The sequence below is a fragment of the Hydra viridissima genome, unplaced genomic scaffold (genome assembly GCF_058129835.1).
Source record: "Hydra viridissima isolate aposymbiotic clone 2 unplaced genomic scaffold, HvirCarnegie_v1 scaffold_13, whole genome shotgun sequence".
Lineage (NCBI taxonomy): Eukaryota > Metazoa > Cnidaria > Hydrozoa > Anthoathecata > Hydridae > Hydra > Hydra viridissima.
The window spans coordinates 7,836,824-7,863,025 of record NW_028324312.1 but is presented as its reverse complement, the minus strand read 5'-3'; the positions used below and the strand labels follow the sequence as shown (position 1 = coordinate 7,863,025).

The window sequence follows — 26,202 nt, the reverse complement described above, 5'->3', positions numbered from 1 at the left end:
AAAACAATAAAAAAGGCAAAGAAACAAATAAAACCCTAATTCCCAGTACAAATACAGAAAAGAAGGATTTGCAGGAACTAAAGGAAGATAACATATTTGAAGAGGACGGAATAAGAAACCACAAGACACGAAGAGGGAAAAGAGAGTTCCTTACAAAATGGAAAGACTATGACGAAACAAGCAATACTTGGGAACCAGAAAATAACCTCAGTCCAGAACTAGTAAGAACTTATTTCAAACAACGATAAACATTTCGCAAAGGAATTGGAACCTCGGCAGATAGTTTACCCCGTAATTGTTTATTAACAACTTTCAACCAAAAAGAAGAAAATACAACCTGAATCATTTACTAACGCAAATATTCGTATTTCTCTCATTAATTGCACCATACATTCTAAATATTTACATTGGATTAATATTTGGCTGTGCAAAAACTACGCATATGGGAATTTACGAATTCCCCACAAAAAAAAACTGCGAGTATCAAATGAATAAAGATTACGAATTAAAAAATTATACAGCTGAAGTATTTCGCCACTCCCCAACCGTTTCTAAGTTCCCTATCTATCTTTGTACCCACTATAAAGTAACCTTAACATGTAATCATGAAAATATATTCGTTTCGAGTGTGAAATCACGTAAAGAGAATGAAATACGAGTCTTATTTGAGCTTTGCCTCGCAATGGTGTATAATTAAATTCTTAAGACTTCGTTAACATGGTTAATAGAACGCTCGCCGATCGAAAGTGTACAACCTGCGTTTCACACTCTGTTCAACAGCAACAACAAGATAAAAGACGATCTACCCACACCAACCGAAATCGTAAATATTGAGCAACCGTTAATTTTTGAAACTGAAGAAGGTTGATGGAAAAATAAAATTTCTGAAGAATACAATTGCAAAATATTTAAACCAAATATACTTACCCAAGACCTTTTTCGAAATTCGCCGACTTCCCGCCCAATTAATAGGTAATTCAAGCCAAAATGCAGTTTATGTTTGTTTATTTCATAGCACTCCTCCAGTTGAAAGGCATCTCCTACTGTATGTACAAGAACTCCGGTCACTGGTTGGATCCATCTTGACGCGGTGTTTGGAAATGTAGAGATCATCCAGAGTTGAAGGTAAGATATTTCTTTTTGTGGAAAGCAAATTCTTTCCCATTCCTTAACCATGATTTGTTTTTTATAAATAATTGGCTGTGCTATGTGTGCCTCTAAAAGTGGAGCAACAACTGTGTCCGCGACAGACCTGGCGTATTCTTTTACTGCGTCGTTCAAGGACTGTAGGGGGTTTTGTGAATTTTCGTTGTTGTTGTGAAGGATAAGGCAATTGTCTAGTTGAATAGTTTTATTTTGGCTATCAAGTGATTGTTGGATCGCCCAACCAGCTTATAAACTTGAGATTAAAACGTATTCGTCTGCTTGTTGTATAGTATGCGTTCCGAGGGAATGCATTCCTTCGTCGTGTTGAGGATCTCTCCACACAATAACTTTTAAGGAGTTTTTGATGTAGCAAATTCCTGCTTTAAAAGTTTGATCAATGTTGGAGGGGCATTCTGTGTCAGTAATATGTTGTTCAATGTGATCGAAAAATCAATGAAACTTGCTATTCGGATTTTCCTAGGAAAATGACAACACAACTCAGTTTTTACGGGTAATCGATATCACGCGGTTAAATTCAGTCGATGAAAAGGAAGAATTCCACTTAAAAAAAATTAAGCGATTTAACAAAAAAATTTTAACTAAATCGCCTCATGTGTTCGAACCATATGCCATGCTAAACATTTTAACCTATGTTCATGATGCTATTCAAGAAATCAAAGAACTTTAGGTAAAACAAGGCGATGGAAACGTTCTACTCGGTATCGGAAAAGCATTAGGCTCTACAATTGAGTCTCTCGCAAAAGGGAGCTGTTCAATAATCAAGTCTATCGGTTCTTCACTACACGATGTGTTAGATGGAGTAGGAGATTTAGACGAGAGAGTTGTAGGAAGCGTCTAGTATTGCCGTAAAAGATTCTACAACTGGCTTAAGCAGTTTCTTTCATAACATATTGGGAGGAATAGGTGGTACAATAAGATGGACACTGCTGCTAAGTTTAATGTTTTATCATTTATACGAACAAAACTAGTCTTATTAAACTTTGCATTCCCAAACCAAAATCTGTCCCTATTCAGTCTTCACTTAATAGCGCAGTAAATCAGCATACACCCCTAACAGCTAATTCAATCAACCCAATAACAATACTCCCCAAAGAAGAAACAGTTCTGAAAAAAACACCTAATGTATGTTACGTGGACGTAGAACAAAAGGATTTAAAAGGTAGTAGACTAAAGGCAATCTCAAAAATTAGCTTAAAAGATGGTAATCGCAATGACGCCTTTCAGACGATTGTAACCATCCACATCACATCACCACAACATCAAATAAAAGCCCTAATTATACCGATTACTTAGTTTCTGTTGTTAAGGCACCTCTATTTTAAAATGAAGAATCAAGGTAACTCTTTAAGTGATGAAAGAGGTAACAGAACCCACCTTATATCAGGATCTAACCACAAAATACCAATCACAAGAGAAGATAACATTACCATTCAAATTCCTGATAAAGTATTCAATACGAAAGTTGTTGTTGCACCAAATATATCGCATGATCTAATACTGGGACTACCAAACTGATACAAATTAAGGTAAAATTCGATTTAGGAGAAAATACTTTAACCATTCATACTCAATCATGCGAAATGGAGATTTTACCAAATACAATAGGAATTCCTTAGCTCGCAACACCACAACAAAAATGGTTTGCATCACAGTAACAAAACGAAGGATCACATTGGCCCTATTCCTTATGGCTTTTGCTATGTTACTACTAATATCTAGCTTTATACTATTCCAACAAATGTCAAAAGTGTAGTAATAAGTTCATTCAGAAACACAAGTACCTTTTGACGGTAAAACGTACTTTAAACTGGATGCAAACTTATACATACATTTGCATGAGGAACTCAACCATACAAAAGTGGTGACTGCGCATAAAATCTGGACTGCTAACAAGATTGGTGCTGGGTTATATTCCAAACAATTATAACTACTTACCTTTTTCTGAAGAAGGTATTCATGACAAAATACGACCGTTGCATCACGTAAAACGTCAACTTTTGCCCAATTCAACTACGTGGAATCGAGAAAATCTTAAACTTCATTTAAAAGACTATTGAGCCCGAGCTATAAATGTTGTGCCAACTTTTTTAAAAGTTTAATTTTTTAGTGATTTGTTTTGATGTGACAGTTTAAAGAGTTTTTTGTATGGATATTTATTGGATAATTAATTTGTGATGGTATTTTTTTTAACTTTATTGTAAAATTTGACAAAGGTTCACAGAAGGGATGAAAGTAAGATAAACGATTGCGAACATCAATGAAAATCCATTACGCAAACTTTATTTCTCGTTGAAATACAGCCGATTTAATGAAACACTCAAACAGTATCCCCAGTAAGTTGATCAAAAGCAAGTATCCTTAAGCAGATTCTTCAACCAAACCGAGAAAAGTTGTGTGAAAGAAAAATGATGGACTATCATTTTGTCGGATTCCCAATTTGCCACATTACCTACTACCTTACCACTGTCCTTCACAAACGTCAACTCACCACTAATGAGTTGTTAAGAAAGAATACCCAATACTATTACCCCTACCACCCTAGATCCTTTTTCCACCAGACAAACAGAAAAATCAAGGGACGATTTTTGCCGAATAATGGAGCTATGTGAGGAAGCTAATTCTAAGAGAAAAAAAATGCGATATCAAGAAAAAAGGGAGATACGAAAGGATGGGATATAAGACAGAACTTTAAGAGTTACGAAAATAAGGATTCATAACAGAGTTATAGGTTCTACGAAAAATAAGTAGACCGGAGTTTTGATTTTACAAAAGGAAATTAGAAGAAATTGTTTTTGTGTAATTTAAAGTGAAGAAATTTTTATTAACGATAACGATACATTAAAGGAAAAGAATTGATATTATCAGAGTTTAAACGAGAAATCTTGCGCGTAAAGAAAGGTACGCGCATTAACAAAAAATAAGTTAGAGTGCTACCAGTACACAGAACCAAGAGGTTTCCCCATACACCTCTAAATCCAATAGGCTGAAGTGAAAAAATTTTTTTCATAGATTTGGTTAGCCTGGGTGTGCAAAAGTTGTCTACTGATACTAAAAGCACTATATTAAAATATTAGTTCTTTAGGGTATCATTTTGAGGTGCCCCAAAAATTTTTAAAATTAATATTGTTTTGTAAAATATGATATTTAAAAGATATATATATATTTTTTTAAATTTTGTTATGCTATTGTCTGTGTCTAAACAGGTTATCAAATCATACAAGATATGATCTGCACATATATTGTTTGTAAAAAGTATGAATTTAAGTTGCCCCCAAGTACTTTAAATACACCAAATATTAGCATTTTTCTAATTTTTCTATTTTATTCTTCAACTAAGTTTAACAAACTTTGGTACAAACTATCATAAATTATATCAGGTGACGCTATACGTATACAATGTATGGCATTGTATGCATGGTATGCAATATATGAAATATGCAATTATGCATTATGCAATATACATGCAACAAGTAGTTCTTCACACCATTTTCCATAACACCATTATGTAATTAAGTTATCATTATATAATTAAGTTTGAAAATAAAATCAGTTTTAAAGCCTTAATACTTTTAAAATCAACATTTTCATAGTAGTTTAAAACTTCACAATTTTAAAAGTTAAAATAATGCAGTGGTAGAACTAAAAGTTTTGTCCTTTTGTTTAGTTACAGCCATAACTCTTGAATTCTTTATTTTAATGTTACCAACGTTGAACAGCCATAAACAGTTATCTGATTTAACTAAAATCTGACTTTTTAATGAACACTTTCATGGCTGAACGTGATTAGTGCACGAATGAAACCGTCACGCTGGGGTTCACACACGGCAGTACACGCTTCTGTCACAAGCTTAATCCCCCGTTCAACGGCCTGTGTATGGCATGGAAATGATTGAAATTCTAACATTTCTGAAGATCGAATGTTTTCTTCAAGTTGATTGGATGGAAAGGATCGAAACATTGGCGGTTCTGTGCGTTTGTTTGATGACCAACTGATTATTTCTGTGTAATCTTGTGCTTCGAAGTTTAGCAATGGCACCTTAAATACTCTAGGTTCAGTATCTGTTTCATTGTTGCTTGATCTTACCGCAAGCACATGTCTTAGAGCTAGTTGACGAATGTGTGGTCTTTCGTCTGTTGCCATTGCTATCAGCAAGTTTTCAGGATGACCAAAATAAGAATTTCTTTGTATTACTGGATCAACAATTCTCTTCAGATTCGTAGACAAGTATCTGGTATAATGAATCATCTGAAAAAGATGACGACTCCCATCTGTACATGATGGTTTTGACTTAATTTCAAACCATATAGGTGTATACACTTTCACTATGTATGTTACAAGTGTTTTCAAGTGTTTGTCTAGACATTCTTTTGAAATATACAATCAAAGAATCCGATTGGCGGTTGTTAACCAGCGAGAATGGCACATTGGTCCTGGTTTACGGTTGCCCAAATCGCTACTGCATTGGCCACTATTGATTGCTTGACATATTTCAAGTAGGTACTTCTGATCTGTGCTCAGTTTGTTTGGATCAATGTTTGGCAAAACATTACCTTCAATCGATTGAAAGGTTACTAACTGGCATGTCGCATTCTTTTAACTGTTTTCCGATTGGATGTATTATGAGATGCCTGAGCGGTAATTCATTTATGTGTAGTAAGCATACAAACCAGTACATCGACTTCTTAAAATGTACTTCAATCAGTCTAATAACGCCACCACATCATCCAGTGTTAACATTGGTACCATCACAACCTATTGCTACAAATGTGCTTGTATCAACCTCATTTTTATCTAAAAATTCCACAATCTTATTTGTTAAATTTAGTGATGTTCCTTCTGATGTTTTAGTATGTCCCAGGTATTGCGAATCAGGTTCTTTTATTAACACAATGTGCTCTTCTGTTTCTGTTACTGGATGAAATTTATCACCTTTCATAACTTGATTTCTGGTTTTGTCTTTTCAACCATTGAAATACAACCCTTCAACTTTTTCTATTGCATCAGTTTGTAAACTTTTCCTAATTTTCTGTCTTTCTCGACAAATTTTGCTTGGATCAGTTACCACAGACGAATCTTGTTCATTAATAATACCAAAATCAACCAGAACAGCTGACGCTATGGCTGCAGCTGAACGATCCGATACTCCCCATCTATCACATTCACGAGCTAATACTGGCAGCGGGTGTCGCATTTGAAAGTTTGTTTTTACAGAACATTTATAAAATTGTAGTGGCACTGTTATAGGTTCAGTTTCTTTGTCATCTGAATGTTCCAACATAACTAAATCAGAAGCATCATCACATTCATCAGAACTGTAATATTGTGGCAAAACACAACTTCCAGCACTCGGGCTGGTTGCACACTTAAAATTCAACATTCTTGATGCATCTGTATGTTTTCTCTTCAGTTTCCGTTCTTGTTGTTTTGTTGTTTTAATGTCAACATTGCCTATCATCATTTTTCTTTCATTTTGTTGATCGACAAGGAATACTCTTTCATTGATTGGAACTTTACGAATCTTTTCACAGGTGCAAGTTGACAGATCTTTACACTTACACGCTGCAATATCAAACAAACGATCCGAGTCTTTCTTGAATAATTCAATTTTATGCAGATAATTTGAATCTTTGGATTTTTGTTTCAATAAGGTTTCATTAGTGTCCTGAATTTGTCATAATAATCTTTTATTTTTGCCACTATTTGCTGAGGTGATATAACCGGTATTGATCCTATGTGCCAAATTTGCACAAGATCTTCACATACTTTGTTGGAAGTTACATTAACTGTTGCTTCTTTCGCTTGTCCATCAGTCAGTTCTTGTCGTACTAACATAAAGTGTTTAATAATATCCCTGTATGTTGGTTAATTTTTACTCATCCGTTTAGTTTTGCCAAATACAGGACAAATGTTCTGATTTCGAGTCTGAGTTGGCATTTTCTTATTTTGTTGAATGTCGATCCTTGATATTCCAAAACTCTATTATATTTATAATAATTGATAGAATATATAATATTTATTCAATGTTGTTGTCAGCCATATGCAATACTTCAAGTTGATTCACCAGATGGAGGTACAAACACAAATGCTGAGAAAATATTAATATTATAGAGCGCTACATTTTTTAAATATAAAAAAAAGAGCAAAAAAGCTAGGTTTTCACAATTTTTAAACTTTTGCGTGCATCTCAAGATAACAATGTAGACAAATATTAATTTAACATAACATTTACGATATTAATTCACAACTAATCAACATTCAACAACCAAAAGTATCAACACCCAGGCCAGTTAAAATCCTAAAAAAAAATGTTGTAACAATTTCAAAAGTTAATAAACTAAAATAAAAAACTGAATATTCGTAATTTTAAAAAGGCTTGGGGCACCTCAAGACGAAACAATAGACAAATAATATTTTTACCCAACATTTATGATAACCATTCACAACTTTCCAACACCCAGGCTAACTAAAACACTGAAAAAATATTTTTTTGTTAAGATCTTCACTACAGTCTAAAATCCAATCCGCCTAACCTACGAAACACTAAATCCCATCCCTACTTCCATACTATATATAAAACAGAACTTAGCAGAGAAAAAACCCGCCTCACACTACTTTGACAAGATGTTGATCTGAATATTTAAATTTGTTCAAATTTTTACACGCATAAAAAATCAGAATTGTCTTGTTATCGAACATAATCTGTTGCAGAAGTGCTGAAGATTTTATAGTGTAAAATCCTATTCGCTACTCTTTATTCTTTTAGCCTGTTTTATTAACATTTATTATAATATTATGCATGTCACTGACATGTTGCAGTATTCATACATTAGAGTGTCGCGGCGTTCAAGAATTGCGTTATATCTACCTGCAGACATGTGAAAAATAAAAGGTACAACTCAATACCTAATGTTAAACAAATACAAACAATACAAACAAAACAAAGAAATCAATCGGTTTTGCTCTCAATGTTTATCATAAAAATGCTTCAAATAAACAGAAGCACTTTTATAATAAACTTTGAGAGCAAAACCAATTGCAACTTTGATTTCTTGAGCAGTAAGCAGTGATGTGCACCTAAAAAATCATTAGAACATTTGTGATTTCTTTTTTTTTTTTGTTTGCATTGTAATACATACATACTAGGTGATAAATTTATTGTTTCAGAAGCAAATGTCTATTTTATTTAGTTTTGGGATAAAAAATGCCTGAATCATATGGGATCAGTTTTTTAACCTCGTATTTCTAAATTTCGATTTATTCAATCGAAATTTAGAAATACGAGGTTAAAAAACTGATCCCATATGATTCAGGCATTTTTTCACTAAATATACTAAAACGTGTTTGGAATCATTTTTCACAACCGTAATATATAGTATGTTTATTTATAAAGATACACTGGAAAAAATTATGTTCTGGCTCATCGCATACAAATAGTTTGACAAATGTTTCAAAGTGGTTTTCTGGAATTGATAGATCTTTCTGAAACCTTTATGTGTAATATTATTTCTAGTTGACCAGCATGTAAGCGATTTTCTAAGCATCTTATTAAGGTGGTACATCCCCATTAATTTTGAAATTTTTTAGAAAAAATCAATTTTTTGAAAATTGGTTTTTTAAATTCAAAATTTTTCATAGAACAATATTATTAATTTTTTTTTTAATAAATAAATAAGGAAGTGTGTACAATTATGTGTTTTGTGGCCATAGTAAATTGAGAAGTCCGTAGCAACGCCATAGCAACGCATTTTAAAACAAAAAATGTAAACTTGCTCAAGCTTATAAACATCAATAACTCTTTTCTACTGCAGCTTGTTTATTTTGTGCTTCATGTTTATTTTAAAAGCTATAACTTGAACTACTAATGCGAACATGTATCAAATGTATCGTGCTTGCATGCTGTTTTAATTTGTTAATGTTCTTATAAATAAATAGCTAAATAAGATATGGGACGTTCTATTGCTCGAACTAAAAAAAGAAAGTTTTCTTGTAATCAACACCTAAAATCTTCAAAGTTTATTCAGCTTGATACATCAATTTCTGATCCAAGTTTATCAGCAAGCTCCAAAAAAATAGTAAACACTGAAATATCTGGAAGTCAAAAAAATTACAACATCATTATAAACTTTAATATTTTAAAACTAATGGTTAGTGAGTTTAAATGCCCCGAATGTGGAAATGAAGTTTGTTTAGAAAATGATTTAAAAAGCAAGAAAGGTTTTTGTTTTTATTTAACTTTACAGTGCCTTTGTTGCCAATTTAGCAAAGGATGGCACACGTTTCAGTTTTCTACTAAAAAATCTAAAAGTACTCCAGGTGTTCCTTCTGCATCAGTTAATTTTTAAGTCGTTAATGCTTTTCGTGAAATTGGTAAAGGTTATCAATCTATATGCAAATTTGCTGCAGTAATGAACATGCCATCTCCTATGAATTTTAAAAACTATAGTGCAATAAATAACAACTTGTTAAATATTACCGAATTAAAAAAATGAATCACAAATCAAGTGCTAAAGGTAAAATAAGGAGAAAACAGCTTAGAGCCATCAAAAAAGGTTACATAGATATTGAAAAAGAACTGGAAAAGGACCCACAATATAATAGTGGAGGTTTTTAATTGGGCTCGTGCTTCTTTTCCTAATATAACGAACTTTTATTTTGTTTTTTGTGTTTTTCTCAAAATGTCATTTTTACCAAATACCTAAATTTTAAAACGCAATATTTTCAGTTTGGGACCATATGCTGACTTGAAATTTTCAGGGTGTTTTTGTTATAAATTGACTTAGGTAATGAACCAAAACTACAAATAAATATGATGTATAAGTATGTTTAAAATCTTTTTTTCTTGCTTTTTTTGTTAAAAATTTTCTTAAATATATGGAAAATTATTTTTAAAATGTTCTATGCATCTTTAATGCATGATTTTGGTTCATAACCTCTTCGTACCTTTTAGGAACATAGTGTGAAAATTTCAGAGTTAAAAGATATATAGAACTGGAGATATCTTGTTTTAAATTACACCCATATTTTGGCAATTCGTATGGAATAAGTGAGGCAAAAGTTGGGCAATCGAGATTTCTTATTTAAAAAAAAAATCAGCATACTTGTTTTAACTTGTGTATTGTAGTTTTAATTTTGTATTGATTATTTTAAGGAAATTTTTTAGAATGGGGGTGTACCACCTTAAAGGCTGTAATCTTCGCAATTCGAACATGCACTATCCATTTATGCAAATTTAATATAGTACGTAATTTGCTGTATTAATTATACTATACAAAAACTGTATTATAAGAAATCGGTGTTTCAAATAGGTTTTCATGGTTCAATGAATATGTTTGGCATTTTAATATCAAAGTTTATCAAATGACAAAATACAATAGAATAATATTATGGTTTAGCTTTTATTAATTAATTGATACAGTGTATTGCTATTGATTGATTGATACAGTGTCTGATTGATTACATTCGGAACATTCGTCCAGAAAGGACAAAAACTGTTGGTTGTAGATGGCTGAAGCCGATTTACATGGAGCATCAACTGACCTTCCATCCAATCTAATAAATTTATCCTACAGATCAATCATTTTCACGCAAGCAGTCAAGGTAAGCAAGCTTCATCGCTTAATGATGCTATAACATCAGCGAAGCCACAGCCTCAAAACCGAACTTCATCCTTGAATGTTTGTGTGTGCATTGGGAAGGATATTGATTGCAACAACTCTGCATTATGAACAAATTAAAAAACTAGCAGCAAAAATTACCGAAGTCCGTTCATGTTTGAAAAATGTTTGATATGTTTACTGCCATTCCCTTAAATTGCAAATTAACTCACGAAAAACTGACATAGTTAGGGTGAAATGTAAAAACCGAACTTCAAGTTTGAAGTCGAACTTCAAACCTTAAGTGCGACGAGCGAATACATAAAGCGAACTTCAACTCAAGTCAGACTTGAAAACCACCAAAAATAGACCGTTTTCAAGTCTGACTTCAAACCAGACTTGAGAGAGCAAAAATTCCTTCCGAATGCAAGAAGCGGACTTGAAATTTCAAGTCAGACTTCAAATCTCAAGTCTGACTTGAACGGAATGCAAGAAGCGAATTTGAACTGAAGTCAGACTTAAAAAACGAGAATTTTTGAATTATCAAGTCATTTTTTCAAGTCTGCTCCAGACCAATCTTGAAACCATAGTTTATAGACTTAACTGGTTTGGAAACTCGGTGTTTTGCGTAAAAAAAAACTCATTAAGGTGAACGCTGTGATCACGTGACATTGACGGTGCACAGCACAAAAATTTACTATGGCTTCAGAGAGAGAAGACGATGACTATTTTTGTAATAGTGAACTTATAATGCTATTGGAAAGTTTTGAAAAAGATATTGAACTTCAAAATTATACTGAAGCTATTGTCGAAGATGTTAGTACTTTTTCCTAGTAAGATAAAAAAGTGAAAAATGTTTCTTTATGTAAATTATTTACGTAGCATAAACAAACATTTGTTTTTAGGTTTTTTTATTAGTGATCAAATTAAGCGAAAGATAAGCGATTGAGTGACTGATTATATTTTGTTTTTTGAACATATATCTTACTTAAAACTATTTTTAGCTTAGCCCTGGATCCTTCCCATGTAATGTATGCGTTAAAGTTTTTAGAAGTAAAGGAGGGCTGAAATTGCATATCACTAAAAAGCACCCCAACAATATTATCGTTGATGAACCTGCTAATAATCCAGTTTTTAACACTGAGATTTTGTTCTCACTACTAAAAAAAGTGTCTTGCAAGATCATAGAAAGCTCAATTTATGGTGACAAAATAATTGAAGTTGTTAAAAAATTTCAGATTGACCAGATAAAAGATGAGATTCAGTTTGATAGAATAATTGAAACTTGTAGTAAAATTTCTCTAAAAAGTTTGAATGAGTTTTATGCTGATTATTTTGGCAGAATAGTAATCAACAGTAGGCAAATTTTTAATTGTGATGCTGAATATGAAGATGCTGCTACATTATTATTAAGCAAACTTGCTGACAGCATAGCATCTTATTATAGGGCTAATATATCTAGTGTCAGTGATAAAAAGATATCAAGTAGACAAACAATATGTGAAAGGAAAAAGTATGGCTTGCAATATCTAGGAGGTTACTGCATCCACAAATTAAAAAAAAAAATCCAAAGTTTTCGAACAAATAATGTTACTGCTGTAAAACAAGCAATATCAATATTAAAATGCTGCCAATCTGAAACAAAAAATATTCCAGACCAAAAACTTATCAATGCTCTTAGCCGTGGAGGACTCACTGGTATAACAATTGAGTTTGAGCAAATATTAGTTATAGCAGAAAAAGCATTTTGTTTATATACAGAACAGTCAGAATTAACTAAAAGCATAGACATAGATTTCTTGACAGAAAAAACATTTTATGATCAAGATATAGATGAATATTACAGGGTTATTCTTGAAAGCTGTGATTTAAAAATTGAAAAAGATATACAAAAATCTACTTTGTGTTCAATACTGAGATTATATTTTAGAGTTCGAAGTCATTCATTTGTCAAAGACATTGTTAATAAACACAAAGCAAAAAAAAAAACAGGAGAACTATCTAAAAAAGGATTACGTGCTAATATGAAACAATCACATAAACTGAAAGACAAATAATATATATATATATGTAGTTTTATAAAAGTTTTGAATACAAATAGTTGTTATAATATAAGTAGTTTGTAAATCATGTTTTTTTTCTCTTTCTTTTTGGTATAAGATCTTCAGACACATTTATCCAAGACTTTTTTTTAATATAAGAGCCTCTAGTATTTCCAGTGTTAAGCGAAACACTTCTTTGGATGCGTATTGCATTAGAATTGTATCCAAACTGTTTAGCATCAGGGTTATCTGAATGTCGCCCTATTTGTCTTTGAGCACTGAAATATTTCTCTAATGGATCTTGACAAAATCTATTAGTAAGTACATAAGACATACCCTCTGCTAACAGAAACCTTGTAAGTTCCACAATTGAGTTACATGTCATTATTAAGCCTTCATGAGTCTGATGTGAAATGAACATTTTAGCCTTAGCCTCATAAGTGTATTGACAACTAGAAGTATTGTCCACTCTTTCATCTATAGATCTTTTCCAATCTTTAAAATAATCCAAAAAATCATTTAAAAGGAAATTAAATCGTAAATCATTTTGGTCTGTGTATTTTTGAAGGAAAGGTTTTATATTAATTTTATGTTCTTCAAGAGATCTACTGTTAACACAATCAAAAAACATGTCCATTTTTTCACAAAAACTAGCTGTCTCTTTATGTTCCTCAGTTCCAAAGGTTTTCAAAACAGATGCTACGGTTTGACTTAAAATTTGGGTAGCTAGTTTTACAGTCATAGCAGAGTAAGAGTTTATGTGTATGTGCTTATTAGTTAACTTAGGCATAAGTTTTAAACCATTGTCTAAATCTTCATAATACAATTGAGTAATGTGCTGCCACAGTAAGTATTTTCCATTGTTCCACAAGTAGCGTGTACATTTTCCTGCGCCAGAGTTTAATAAGCAATTTCGAGCAGTTTTCATCAGGTGTGGTGGGTCTGCTACAAAGTAGATGTATCTATATTTGGCATACAAATTTATTGTTTTAAAAATAACAGGAGTAATCATATCTCCACACATATAACTGTGAAGTTTAATCATTGTTCGGTTTGATGATGCACCATCAGCCACTACAGAGACTAGATAAAGATTACATCTTTTTTCTAAAATGCATACTGCATCCCAAAATAAACTAAATAGCTGCACTGCTGTGGCAGTAATGGTGGTAAAATATGCAAGTGAAAACTTAAGCGATGTTGCAATGCCACAAACCATGAAAACAAGAGCATGAGTTGCAAGCTCACATTTTTGTAATGTAGCAAAATTCAGGTCTGGGTCTCCCAAATCAACAAACCCAATTAGCTGATGACTGTTCTTATCAAAAACCAGATTAGATTTTAGGGACATCTCATCAATAAGAAGCACAATGTATCTTTCAATTTTTGTATACTGTTCTGTTTGCATACATAATTCAGCAACAATACCTTCCTGAAACCCAGCTTTTGCCGTAATACAATTTTTATAATCTCGGAGTGTCCTCAGGCTTGGCAACACAAGAACTTTGCTATCTCTTATTTCTTGATATGCAGATGGGGATTTTGATGCTATGGATAAACAGTATCTTATTATCATTGGGTGATACCTAACTCCAGATGGAGAGACACTAAATAACTTTTTTTGTTCTTGCCAAAACAAATTCATGAAATCACTAATGTTATGATTAGTATTAGAAATTATTGAAAGAAAATCACTATGTAAATCACAATCCATCATCACACTTGAGCTAATAAGCTCTTCTTTCATTGCTTCAATTCTAGCTTGTAATTGTGCACATTTAAGACGGTGCAGCTGCATTGTTAATTTAAGCCTCGATGGTGTTGTCAAAGAGATAGCAGCATTTAGTTTGGCTGGATCATTGTGACGCTTAACTTTCTTTATTTTTGAATAAATTGATTTGTTTGTCAATAAACATTTTTTGCATCTGTTTGAGTTTTTAAGTAAAACATCGCAGTTAATATTTCTATTGTATGACATATGATTGAATGGTGATGGTTTTGTATCCCAATAATGTGGATTTATTTTAAAAGGTATACAATGGTGTATGGTACTAGCTGTCTTTTCATGAATTGGCACACCTATACATAATTGATAACTTTCAAGCACATGAATTTAATTTGTCACAGTTATATTTTGCATACTTCTTTTGTAGTCTGAGTAAATAGGATGACATTCAGGAACCATCCACCCATATACTGCCAAACTATAGCCTAAACTTTCATCTATTGTTATCTCAAATTCTGGAAGAACAAATTGATTTGAAACATTTTTCAAAATAGATATTTCTTTTTCTTTCACATCTGTTATCCAACCATTTAAAAGTTTTAGTTTTGGAATTCGAATTGAAATGTCATTAAGTTTATTATAGTACTTAATTGGTTCTTTAGTCTCAGAAAAAATAATTTTTCTTGGCATTCTTTGTTTTGGTGAAGTTAAGTTACAGCTTTTTGTAGGTAGTAGTAGAGTTGGTATAGCTCCATTTTTCATAATCTTTTTTGTCATTTTGAGACCAATATCTGAAGATAAAATCATTAGGAATTTACACACACATACACACACACACATACACACACAAACACACATACACACATACACACACACACACACACACACACACACACACACACACACACACACACACACACACACACACTCACATATAGTTTATTAACAGCTTATGTGTTTCAAAATCATCTGGCTTAAAGTGCTTTTCACAAGCATAAATTTTTCCAGAATTGATCTGCTCTTTAAACTGCTGGTCAATAACACGTCCTTTAGTTATTGAATTTAACCATTCAGATCTCCAATTTTGATGAGCAGGATCTGCAGGATTTGAATAAGGAAGCTTGAATATTCCTACCTCCTTTGTTCTTCTTGATGTTCCACAGTTCGTTATACTACAATTAGCACCTGGCATATTATCTTCATAAATTGATCAACACTGATCAATGATGTACAAAAAAAATCACTTATAAATAATCACTACAGATAATCTGTGAAATAAAGGAATAATCTGTTTGCAATATCACTTAGCAATAAACGCCGTTAAAAAGTTTGTGTGCACTGTCACGCTTCATTTACGCTCTATTTTTGTGTCAAAAGGTTAAACAATAGATTTTACGGAGTTTCCAAACCAGTTTAGTCTATTAACTATGTTGAAACCATGGTTGAAATCAAACTTGAAAAAAAAAAACCAACCGCGATTATAATTTTGCTGATGCGTAACAAAACTTTACTATTACTATATAACTTTTTACAACCTTTGCAAATATGAAAATGAGTTTTTAACAAGCAAAAGTAGTTACTTGGGTATATTGGCGTTATTAATTTAGAAGGTTACATTGTGAAAGTATATTTGTCAATGAATTCATTACAGAAAACTGAATACCAACATTGTGAAAACATCCAGTAACTCGTATGTAATGATCCAACATGTCATATTTTGATGCAATTAGAAATGTTTATTAGCATTTTGAAATGTCGAACATCCTAGCATTATAAAAGGCTGTTGATTAAGGCACGTTTTTGTGATTCAGTATAAAAGTAAATTCCATTTAGTAATAAACAGTTGCAGTTATACAAAGAAGTGATACGTGTAAAAGGAGTAAAAGAGAGTTCATGAGAAGTAGTTACAATAATATGAAGTATTAAAAAAAAAACTTTTTTTAAAATGTTTAAAGTGAATCGGTATGAGCTGAACTTTAGAAGAAGAAGGAGAAGAAGAAATATGCTAAATCACATACCAAGGTTTGCTATTGACAGAGCCAATCCTTTAGAAGTTTACAACAATATAGAATTTAAAAGGGGCTACAGATTTTCCAAAGAAACCTTTTTATATTAGCTAATGACATTATTAACAACAATGTTAACAATCGAGGGTGCCCTCTTTCATCTGTACAACAACTGGCTATTGCATTTCGGTTTTATGCTACTGGTTCATTCCAAGTGAGTAGATATTCAAAAAATGGTATCAGAAAATGGAACCTTATTATTGTAGATTTTACATTACGTTTTTAAATAACAACATTTTATAGCAACAAATGATAATATACTCAAGTAACAATAAATAAACTCTTTTAGAGAATAATAGGAGATTTGGAAGAGCTGAAAGTGAACTGTTTGTCCAGTGGTTAAGTACATTTCAATTCAAATGGCTAACAAAAGATATCAGTACATAAAGTTTCCAACAGAAGCTGATTCTTTGATAATTCAGCAAAAGTGATTATAAGTTTTCATGGATATCTGATTTTGCTATTTCATACAAAATTCAAACTTTTCTTAGATAAAGAAAATATTTATATTTATCAACCATTATTTAGATTTTACCAAATTCAAGGATTCCCAGGATGTATAGAAGCAATTAATGGAACACATATTCCTATAATAATTCCTTGTAGAGAAAGCGCAGAAATATATTTGAAACAAAAAGGGATTTTTTTCTTTGAATCGCCAGGTCACTGCAGGTGCTTCAAATGAAATTTTATCTACTTGTGTTCAATGGCCTGGAAGTGTTTAGGATTCATGTGTTTTTGCTAACTCAGCTATTAAACAATTTTTAGAAGCTTGCCAACATGTTCATGTTTCAGGTGATTCTGGCTATCCTTGTAAACAATATTTAATGACACCTTTTTCTAACCCAAAAATGAAAGTGAAATCAGATACAATTACAGCTTGAGAAGTACACACATGTTGAATGTTGTTGTTGAATATTGTTTTGGTATATCAAAAAACAATACCCTTGTCTTAACATTCCCTTATGAACAAAACTGCAAAATTCTATAGCTATAATAATATCCTCTTTTGTGCTTCACAACATTGCCCTTTTACAAAATGATTATTGTGGAGGCAATGAAATACAAAATAGCAATGATGAATATGGTGCTGAAGCATTTACTAAAGATATTTTTGCAGAAACAAAGAGAAATCAAATTTTGGACTGATTTTTTTTAAAAAAAAATTGTGTCTGATTATGGATAAAGAGTCTAATAACAAAAACATTATTTGCAAATATTTATACTGCATATTATTTCAAAAGAATTACATTTTATATTTCAAAATAGTATTATATATGAAAAAAACAATTTCATTAAAAAATAAACTGATAAATTAAAACATTCCAAAAAAAATTTGGATCTGATATTGTTTGAAAATAATAATCCTCCCATAATTCTGTTGTGTTGCTTTTTTAAAACTATGTGAAAATTTTAACTGTGAAAATTTTTTTTGGATAAATTTCTATTTTAAGTTCATGTTCTTTTTGTTTGTATTGTTGCTTTTTCTGGAGTGATTTTTTTTTATGTTAGTTATTTCTATTTGTTTTTGCATTAGTTCTTTATCAAGATCATGAATTTCATTATATTGCTTTTTTGTATTTTTTTAATAAGAGATTTTTGTTTAACCTTAAATTTTGTTCTTTTTCATGTGTTAATGAGCAAGATGCTATCAATGGTTTCTTAAAAGTTTTCTTTTCTGTTTCTATAAGTGGCCCAATAATTTCAGAAGACCTGTCTCCATATGAGATCTCTATTGACTTACATATGTAAATGGTATACTTACATATGCCAATGTACTGGAATACTTACATATGAAGACCACACTGGAAAAACAATCAAGCTACATTTTTATTGTTTTTGGGTTTTTGCCCCTGTTATTCGGCTGCAGTTTAACTATATATATTTTTATATATATTAAAAACTATAGAACTAGAAAACCGATCAAATTACACAGATATTTAGCTTCACAAATAAATGAACTACGGTGTTTTGAAGTTTAAAATCTAATTTACTCAAAACAATAAAAATGTAGCTTGATCGTTTTTCCAGTGTGGTTTTCATATGTAAATGGTATATATATATATATATATATATATATATATATATATATATATATATATATATATAAGAAATTTTTTTTCTCAAAAACAGCTTTTAGATTACTAAACAAGTCAGGTATATGTGAGGTGTAGCGTAATAAATTTTATTGCAGCTCGAAGAAAATATTACTCTCTTTTATTGTAATTATAAAATTTTTGTTGCCAAATAGAAATTACAGATTACCTGGTAATTTTTCTGTGAACTCTGCAAGGTTTATACTTTTAGAGTATTATGTTGCAACTTACCCTGTTCACTGTTGCAACTTGCCCCGATGCGGGGTAAGTTATAACATTTTTTTTCATTTTTGTTTCACTATTGCGTAATAACTAAGTTTTATATTACATGTCACTAAGATCTTTTTTATAACCCTGAAAGAAAAATTTCAAAAATTTTAAAGTTTAAGGAGATGAATGCAGTTTTTTAAATTTTGTTGCAACTAGCCCCGGTTTCCCTTATCATCCCCAAAAGGCGTCAAAACAAGATTCTCTATTTTCTAGAACATTTCCATGTATTTTAATTCAAATGGAATCTGTTAAAGTGGAGAAATCAAGAGATATTGTCTTGATCACTTTAGTGGTACATACGACCAACCGTTGTTTACCTACAACTTAGGATTTGGAACTGAAAGTGCCAAGATGAGTTTATTTTTGTAATGAAAAATGCATAGCAAGACCGTTTTTTTTTTTTAATGTTATTAACTTTTTATTTAATCGTATATTATACAAATATCATTACACTAATTTGTTTCAGTAAATGGTTTTTCCTGAAAAAAAAATCCATTGCCGCTATTGGTTGCGAAGTACATTTTTCCGATAAGCGCCCTGAATTCAACGCCTCGACTATTTTTCAAGTTCAACTTTCTCAAGCACGAACTTGAAATTTTCAAGTCTCGTTTACGCATTCGCTCAAGTCAAATTTTCAAATCTGACTTGATAAAGTCGAACTTGTGATTTCAAGTCGAACTTGACTTAAGTTTGGTTCTTGCATTCCACCCTTAATTTTTGAACGGTGTTTCATTTCAAGAAAGTCGGTGAAAGAACGGTGTTTCATTTCAAAAATTTCTTTTCTTACTGATGCATTCCGTAATTATTTTGCTAGACACATACAAGTTTTGCAACTACATCGAGTATTACCTAAAATATTTGTGATCATATATACATTGGAGCGGTTTTGAACTGTTTTGAACAAAACACAGCCCATCTACGACGAAATCCAAATGCTGCAAAGTTAAAGGAAAATACAAATATTTAAATAAAAAGCCATAAATTTTCAAACAACGTGTTCGCAGGATATTTTTGGCCTCTGAATGATGATTGTAATTAATATCTCAAAATCTTCAGTGATAGGTTAAAAGAGTTTTTGTCCGGATTGAATCGAACCAATCTTATCTAATAATTATTGATTGCTGATCAATGTGAAAAGTATTATGAATGTAGCCACTAATCAGTGAAAAGTATTTGAATGTTGTTCAGTTTTAAACTTCTAAAATAAATTCAATGTAGTACTATAGTATTTAACCTTTATTCTCTTTATTTACTGACTTTTATTAACTCGAAATAAAACTCAACATGTCTTCTTCTTGATACTGCAATATTCCTTTGATGTGATTTGATACCGGAACTGTTTCTTATAATTGACTTTATCGCGTCATTTTATGGCGAATAGCTTGCTTGTATTGATGCTGTTTGAATTTTGTGTCTTGATTTACAAACTGCTTTTTTGTATTGATTTTAAACTATTTTTGCAAACTGAAATATTCTGATCTTTAACTAATACCATTTTAACAGGCGCTCCGTCCCAGATTTCTTTTTGATCCGGCTCTAAAATATACCCTTCAATTTGGTTGTTTACACCATTTTAGCTATGTTTTTCTCTTTTTTCATTATTATTATTATTATTATTGTTATTATTATTTTTTGCTCTCGTTCCTTCCGCTTTAAGTCTTAACACTAAGATTTTACGACAGCGCAAAAAAGCGTTTTACCGCTTATATTAAAACCTATGAATGCGCTATAAAACTGCTGTGCTGAAGCCTCTTTATTATAATACTCTCTAAAGCAGTTCTCTGAAAAGACAATTCTTGCTGTACTGACAAATTGTTGAAGGAAGTTTTTAGTAGCAAAAGCAACTTTTGTACTTAAGCATTTCTATAATTTTCTTGTTTCGTTTTTATTTATCTACATTAACAACTTGATGTTTAAACACAGAAGCCTATGCAAGCTCGCACAATTTACTACTAAGTTCAAGTTTTTATATATCACAGACATCTTGCTGTATAAAATATAGACCTCCAGGATTCACCCACTAAAATCTTAATATAAGGACTTAAAGTAGTCCAAGTATAAACAAAAGATAAATACAGTTTCTGTTTTTCTCTTAAGTGTCCAGTGCAATGGGTTATAATAAGTTTCATTTTCATGAGGAAATTGGAAAAGGCAGTTTTGGTAAAGTTTACAGGGCCACTAAAAGAAACAGTGGAGAACAAGTTGCTATCAAAGCTATTGAAAAATATGACCAAAATAATACTGACCATGAGGTCAAAATACTGAAGATGACCAATCATTCGCACATCATCAAGTATTTTGAATCTTTTTACTCCCCGGATGGAAAGTTAATGATTGTTTTTGAATATGCTGATGCTGGATGTTTTGAATCATTTAATCATGACCGAGAAGAATTCTGCATCTGGAGATGCATTTATCATATAGCATCAGCATTAAACTATCTACATACTCTAAATCCACAGCATATTTTACATCGAGACCTCAAACCAGCTAACGTTTTGGGCTTGAATATCTGGAATGAAAAAAAAAAAAAAAATGAAGTGAAATGGAAGATTGCTGACTTTGGTATTGCAAAATTGTTAGATGAAGAGGCTCAAAACAACTATTACACTTCTTCTCTTTTAGGGACACCAGTATACATGGCGCCTGAGGTATTTGTATTTGAAGAATAATTTTTAAAAGTTCTAAAATCTGCACATTACTTTACAAGTATATAGGCAAAAGCAATATCTATTTAAAAACAATACAATCGAGAATTGATTTTTAAATGATTCATTAACATACTGACAGCTTTCCACATTTAGATTAAGTAGAGTTTCTTAGGATAAAATGTTTTTAGAACAGGAGCTTATATAATTTAAAAAAACAAAAAGGCTCTTGTCTTTTTTATAGGTACTTGGTGGAGTACGGTACACATTTTCTGCAGATGTGTGGAGTTTAGGGGCCGTCATTAGCTTTTGTTGCAATGCAAAACATCTTTTCATGGATACTTCACATGTGATAAAATGGAAATTTTCAGATCCTCTTCCAAATAATTATTCCAGAGAACTAAAAGGCCTCATCTCCCAGACGCTTAATCCTGATCCCAAAAGACGACCAACCATTTCAAAGATTCTAGAGGAAGTGTTGATAGACGACAGAACAAAAAAAGATTTATAAAGACGTTGGAAACAATCTTTACATTTTTTATTATTATTTTACGAATGAAAAATTATTTTTTTATTTTGATGATTTATAAGTTTGTATTTTTGTTCATGAATAGGTTTAATTTGATGCCACCAAACTATTTTACATCTTTTCAAAAAACAGCAAATAAATATGCTCCACTTGCTGCTGGATTTACACACGGTTGGTGAATAGTTATTTATTCTTGTATTCAAATTATGAGTTTTCTTCGCCAAGTTATGTGAGAAAAGTGATTTTGAGATTATGATAAATTTCATGGAGCATCAATTAAATATTTTCACCCATACTTGGGATATTTATACATGCAATGTTTATACTTTTTGTATAAGATATTCAATTTTTACAAATTTACAAAGGGATAGACAAAGCTTTGACACTTTACTGAAATACTTTGAATTCACATGTGCCGTTATCAATTAATATTTTTTTTGTAACTTTTGCCGGAAAATATTGATGTTTGAGCATTCAACAATTGCAAGATGTAGAAAAAATTGATGCTATTTTGAAAGCTTATTTTAGTGAGCATTAATGCTAAGTGACATAAAAACACGTTGAGAAAACATTTTAAGCTAACATTGCTAAAATGTGTTTTTGGGTGCTGAACCGTATTAAGTATCAGTTTTTTTTTGTATTACTTACAAAATCTCACAACTTGACCTCAACTGAAAATAAAACTGGGGCAATGTTCAATAAAAAAAATTGATGTTACATACATAAGTAAAAAAACTTAGCTGATATTGTACTTTTTGCTTTAGCTAAATATTTTATGTAACATAACACATCATGATTTTTACTAACTATATGGTAATTCCATTTTAAAGTTGGACAGTCATTCCACCCACCCTCTCATAACATACACACCCTTGTTCGGAATTGAATGCTTTGAAGACCTTCTTGATAATGATAGAGAAATATTAATTAGATGGACTGGGCTATCAATAATCAATGTCAAATCAACAACTTGTCCACATCATAAACTTGTTCATTTGAAGCGCTATGCAACTAAAGTAACACAATGCTGCAATTCATTTAATGCTCATAAAAATGCTAGGATAGGTATTTATAGCAGTTTTTTTTTCTCAAATTCGCATTTACAGCTTATTTTAGGCATGAAACAATCTCTCAGCTTAAGATGTCTTTTTTAAAAAAATTTTTAATAGATATTACGGGTTCATTTTATTTTACAGGCAGTCTTCGTGAAATTAACTTGGATACAGCGAAGTCACCTTGTAGTAAAGGCAAATTCATAGTACTAGGTGAAAACCTTTGTCCAAGATGCAGATATAACTTAGCATTAGGTGAAGAATCAGAAGTAAACGAGATGAAGATTGAATATATAGAGAGAGAAATTATGCTTGAGTTAACAAGGTCATTTCTCAACAGTACTTTGTGCGAACTTGAAGTGTCTCCTATAAAAGTTCATTCAGTCAAATCCTTTCACAAACCTAGGAAAATTGCAACTGTTCTAAATGTCACTAAATCTGATTTTGCTGCACCAGATAAGCTTGAAGTTTTAAAGGAGATTCAAACCAAAGCTAACGATCTAAACTTGCTTGTTAACTGCATGAAAGAAAAACTTAAAGTTTCTAACAGATGGCAGCAACTTCAAATTTTAACATTATCCCCAAAATTTTGGTCTGTCAGTAAAGCACCAAAAGTGTCTACAGTTTCCAAAAGCGAAATTCAGAAGGTAGAGTTGTTACACGAGCAAAAAGGCATCATAGAATACCCTGATGTGGTTAAACGACATCTAATCAGCCCGGATATTTTAAAACTTGTAAAACTTTTTTATTCTGATGATGAGTATTCAAGACAAATGCCTGTTCAGAAAGACTCCACTAGTATTGGACAAAATAAACACATGTCTAAAAAATTGATTTTGTGTAATCTGAAGGAATTCTATGCAGCATATAAGATAAAGCACCCAGACCACAAAATCAGATTTTCCAAATTTTGCAGTCTTTAGCCTAAATACTGCATCTTTGTTGGCCTAAAAGGTATATAATCTGTGTGTGTGTGTGTGTGTGTGTGTGTGTGTGTGTGTGTGTGTGTTAGAGAGCTGCATGGGGTTGGGTTTCACGGAAATCCCGCGGAGTCTGCGGGATTTCTGCGGGGTTGGGTTCAGTTCCTGCGGGATTCCCATGGGGATGGATTGCAAAATTGCGGGAACCCCGCGGGTATGGAATGGATTTTACAAAGTATTAGTTAAAATGAATAATCAAATATTTATTTATTCTCACAAAAAATTTGTTTGTCTAATCTCATTATAACATAGCAGTAAACGTAATTCAAATTGTTAAGCGCTTTTTTTGTCATAGTGATTGATTAATCTTCAGCCATATTGAGTAATTCAGCCATATTGACTTTTATCAAATAAATTGATTGGAAATTGTTATTAATTATTATATATATTATTAAGGTGGTACTAGCCCAAGAAATCTCAAAATTTTCAGATTTTTTTTTCTTTAAATTTGAAAAATAGAATTATTGTCGATTTTTAAAATATATAGTTTTACTATGTTTATAAATTATTTAGTGACAGAAAATCTTAGTTTGTGAATATGATCTCTAAAAGAACCCCTAAGCAACTATCCTTACTTTTGGGCTAATTTTTAATAAATTCCATCAAACAACTGATTTTTATAATCTTTTGTACATATCTCCTTTGCTTTATATCAACTTTGCAAATTCGTAAATTCCATAATTAATTTTAAAATGAACTGGATAGTGAGAAAGAAGTGAATTTTATCATCTTGTTTTGATTATTTTATTGAATTTATTTTTCACATTTGACTGCTATTTTCTTAGATGGGGAATTAAAAAAATAAGAAAAGATCAAAAAAGAAAGTGTTTTCATGAAAACTAATATTAAATGTCAGAACAACAAAACTTTTCACTTAAAAATGCTTCTGATTCAGATATGTTTAGTACAAGTACATATGTTCAACAAAGCAGTTGATTTATTGGCAGTCCAGCTAAAAACGAATACAGATCTAACGATCTTAATTGTTTTATATTTATTAATTATTTATTTAGTTTGCTTGAGGAGTTTTGTTGCTGTTCTTACTGTAGCTCACCAGTTAATCATACACAATGTGTATGTGGGCGCTATTCCACTTTCTCCACGAAATCTTATACATCTAAGGTTAGGAACATGCTTGCGAAATGAGTATACTCTTTTCGCAGAACAATCATATTAGTTATATTGGATTGTTGAAAGCAAATTTTGTTTCCACGCTAACATTTGTTTTTCGTTTTATTCACTTTTATATAATGCCACGAAAAGCTATAAAAGAGAAGACATAAAAAATGGGGAATTACGCAAACAAGTAGCATATCAATATCACAATTTATTAACTTAAAATATATATTACAATTTATTTGGATAAATACTTCCAGTAAAAAATAGTTGTTGTTATTTATTGGTTTTTCTCATATCTTTCGTGATTTTTTGAGCAATATTTCCAGTTTTTGATTTATATTCATTTGAAAATGAAATGAAAAAGTACTATTTACTGTTTTGCATATTTAAAATAAAACAATGATTTTAATTTAAAAAGTAACTATCAATTACTTAATAATTTTTCAAAAAAAATAAATCGGAAAAATTTTCAATTTGATCCCACCCACAATCCCCTTAATAAAGTCGCCTGAAAGAGGTTATGTATTTTTTATTTAACATATTTGGATAGTTATTAAAAATTGATTAAATTAAAACCAAGTATTGAGTTATTGGAATAAATATGCATTCTGATAACTACGTTTTAATATATATAATACATAACACAATTAAAAGCTAAAAGAAATAAAATCTTAAATGATGAATTTAAATGATCAGCAAATCTCTTTCGAGCAACTTCATTTATTTGTTAAGTATTATTCGTTCTGAAAAAAAAAGAGAAAAAATTCATGTACAAATAAATAATTGAACTAGAAACAATAAAATGCCACTTTCTAAATCAAGTATACTGACATCAAATAAGAAAGGAATTTGTAAATCTAAAATCCTAGCCTTGAACAAATTATTAATATGTAAAGTATACAACCTTCTCATT

General features: G+C 31.2%; 3 protein-coding genes and 2 pseudogenes across 4 annotated transcripts in view; 3 read left to right on the top strand and 2 right to left on the bottom strand.

The window, feature by feature from the left end:
• Positions 1 to 26,202, top strand: part of LOC145194821 (sodium/mannose cotransporter SLC5A10-like) — a 297,350-nt gene that overhangs the window by 99,500 nt on the left and 171,648 nt on the right. The window lies entirely within an intron of this gene.
• Positions 6,129 to 7,102, bottom strand: LOC149880278 (uncharacterized; annotated as a pseudogene).
• Positions 11,450 to 12,825, top strand: LOC145190959 (uncharacterized). Its single transcript, XM_090070855.1, has 2 exons — positions 11,450 to 11,577; positions 11,766 to 12,825. Exons 1-2 carry the CDS (start codon positions 11,461 to 11,463, stop codon positions 12,816 to 12,818), a joined length of 1,170 nt encoding a protein of 389 aa, XP_089926981.1. The 5' UTR covers positions 11,450 to 11,460; the 3' UTR covers positions 12,819 to 12,825.
• On the bottom strand, positions 12,823 to 15,946 carry LOC149880277 (uncharacterized; annotated as a pseudogene). The gene is made up of 2 exons (XR_016446420.1): positions 15,484 to 15,946; positions 12,823 to 15,320 (listed from the first exon to the last, which is right to left on the bottom strand). The product of XR_016446420.1 is annotated as an uncharacterized LOC149880277 (transcript).
• LOC145195026 (serine/threonine-protein kinase Nek7-like) lies at positions 20,685 to 22,233 on the top strand. The gene is made up of 2 exons (XM_090070759.1): positions 20,685 to 21,612; positions 21,854 to 22,233. The coding sequence occupies exons 1-2, from the start codon at positions 21,070 to 21,072 to the stop codon at positions 22,118 to 22,120; spliced, it is 810 nt and encodes a 269-aa protein (XP_089926885.1). The 5' UTR covers positions 20,685 to 21,069; the 3' UTR covers positions 22,121 to 22,233.

Bases quoted from the DNA above. Each gene is read 5' to 3' on its own strand.
- LOC145190959 (XM_090070855.1), top strand. From the start codon at position 11,461: ATGGCTTCAGAGAGAGAAGACGATGACTATTTTTGTAATAGTGAACTT. The intron at 11,578-11,765 runs GTTAGTACTTTT...AACTATTTTTAG, and splicing joins CTGAAGCTATTGTCGAAGAT to CTTAGCCCTGGATCCTTCCC.
- LOC145195026 (XM_090070759.1), top strand. From the start codon at position 21,070: ATGGGTTATAATAAGTTTCATTTTCATGAGGAAATTGGAAAAGGCAGT. The intron at 21,613-21,853 runs GTATTTGTATTT...TCTTTTTTATAG, and splicing joins CAGTATACATGGCGCCTGAG to GTACTTGGTGGAGTACGGTA.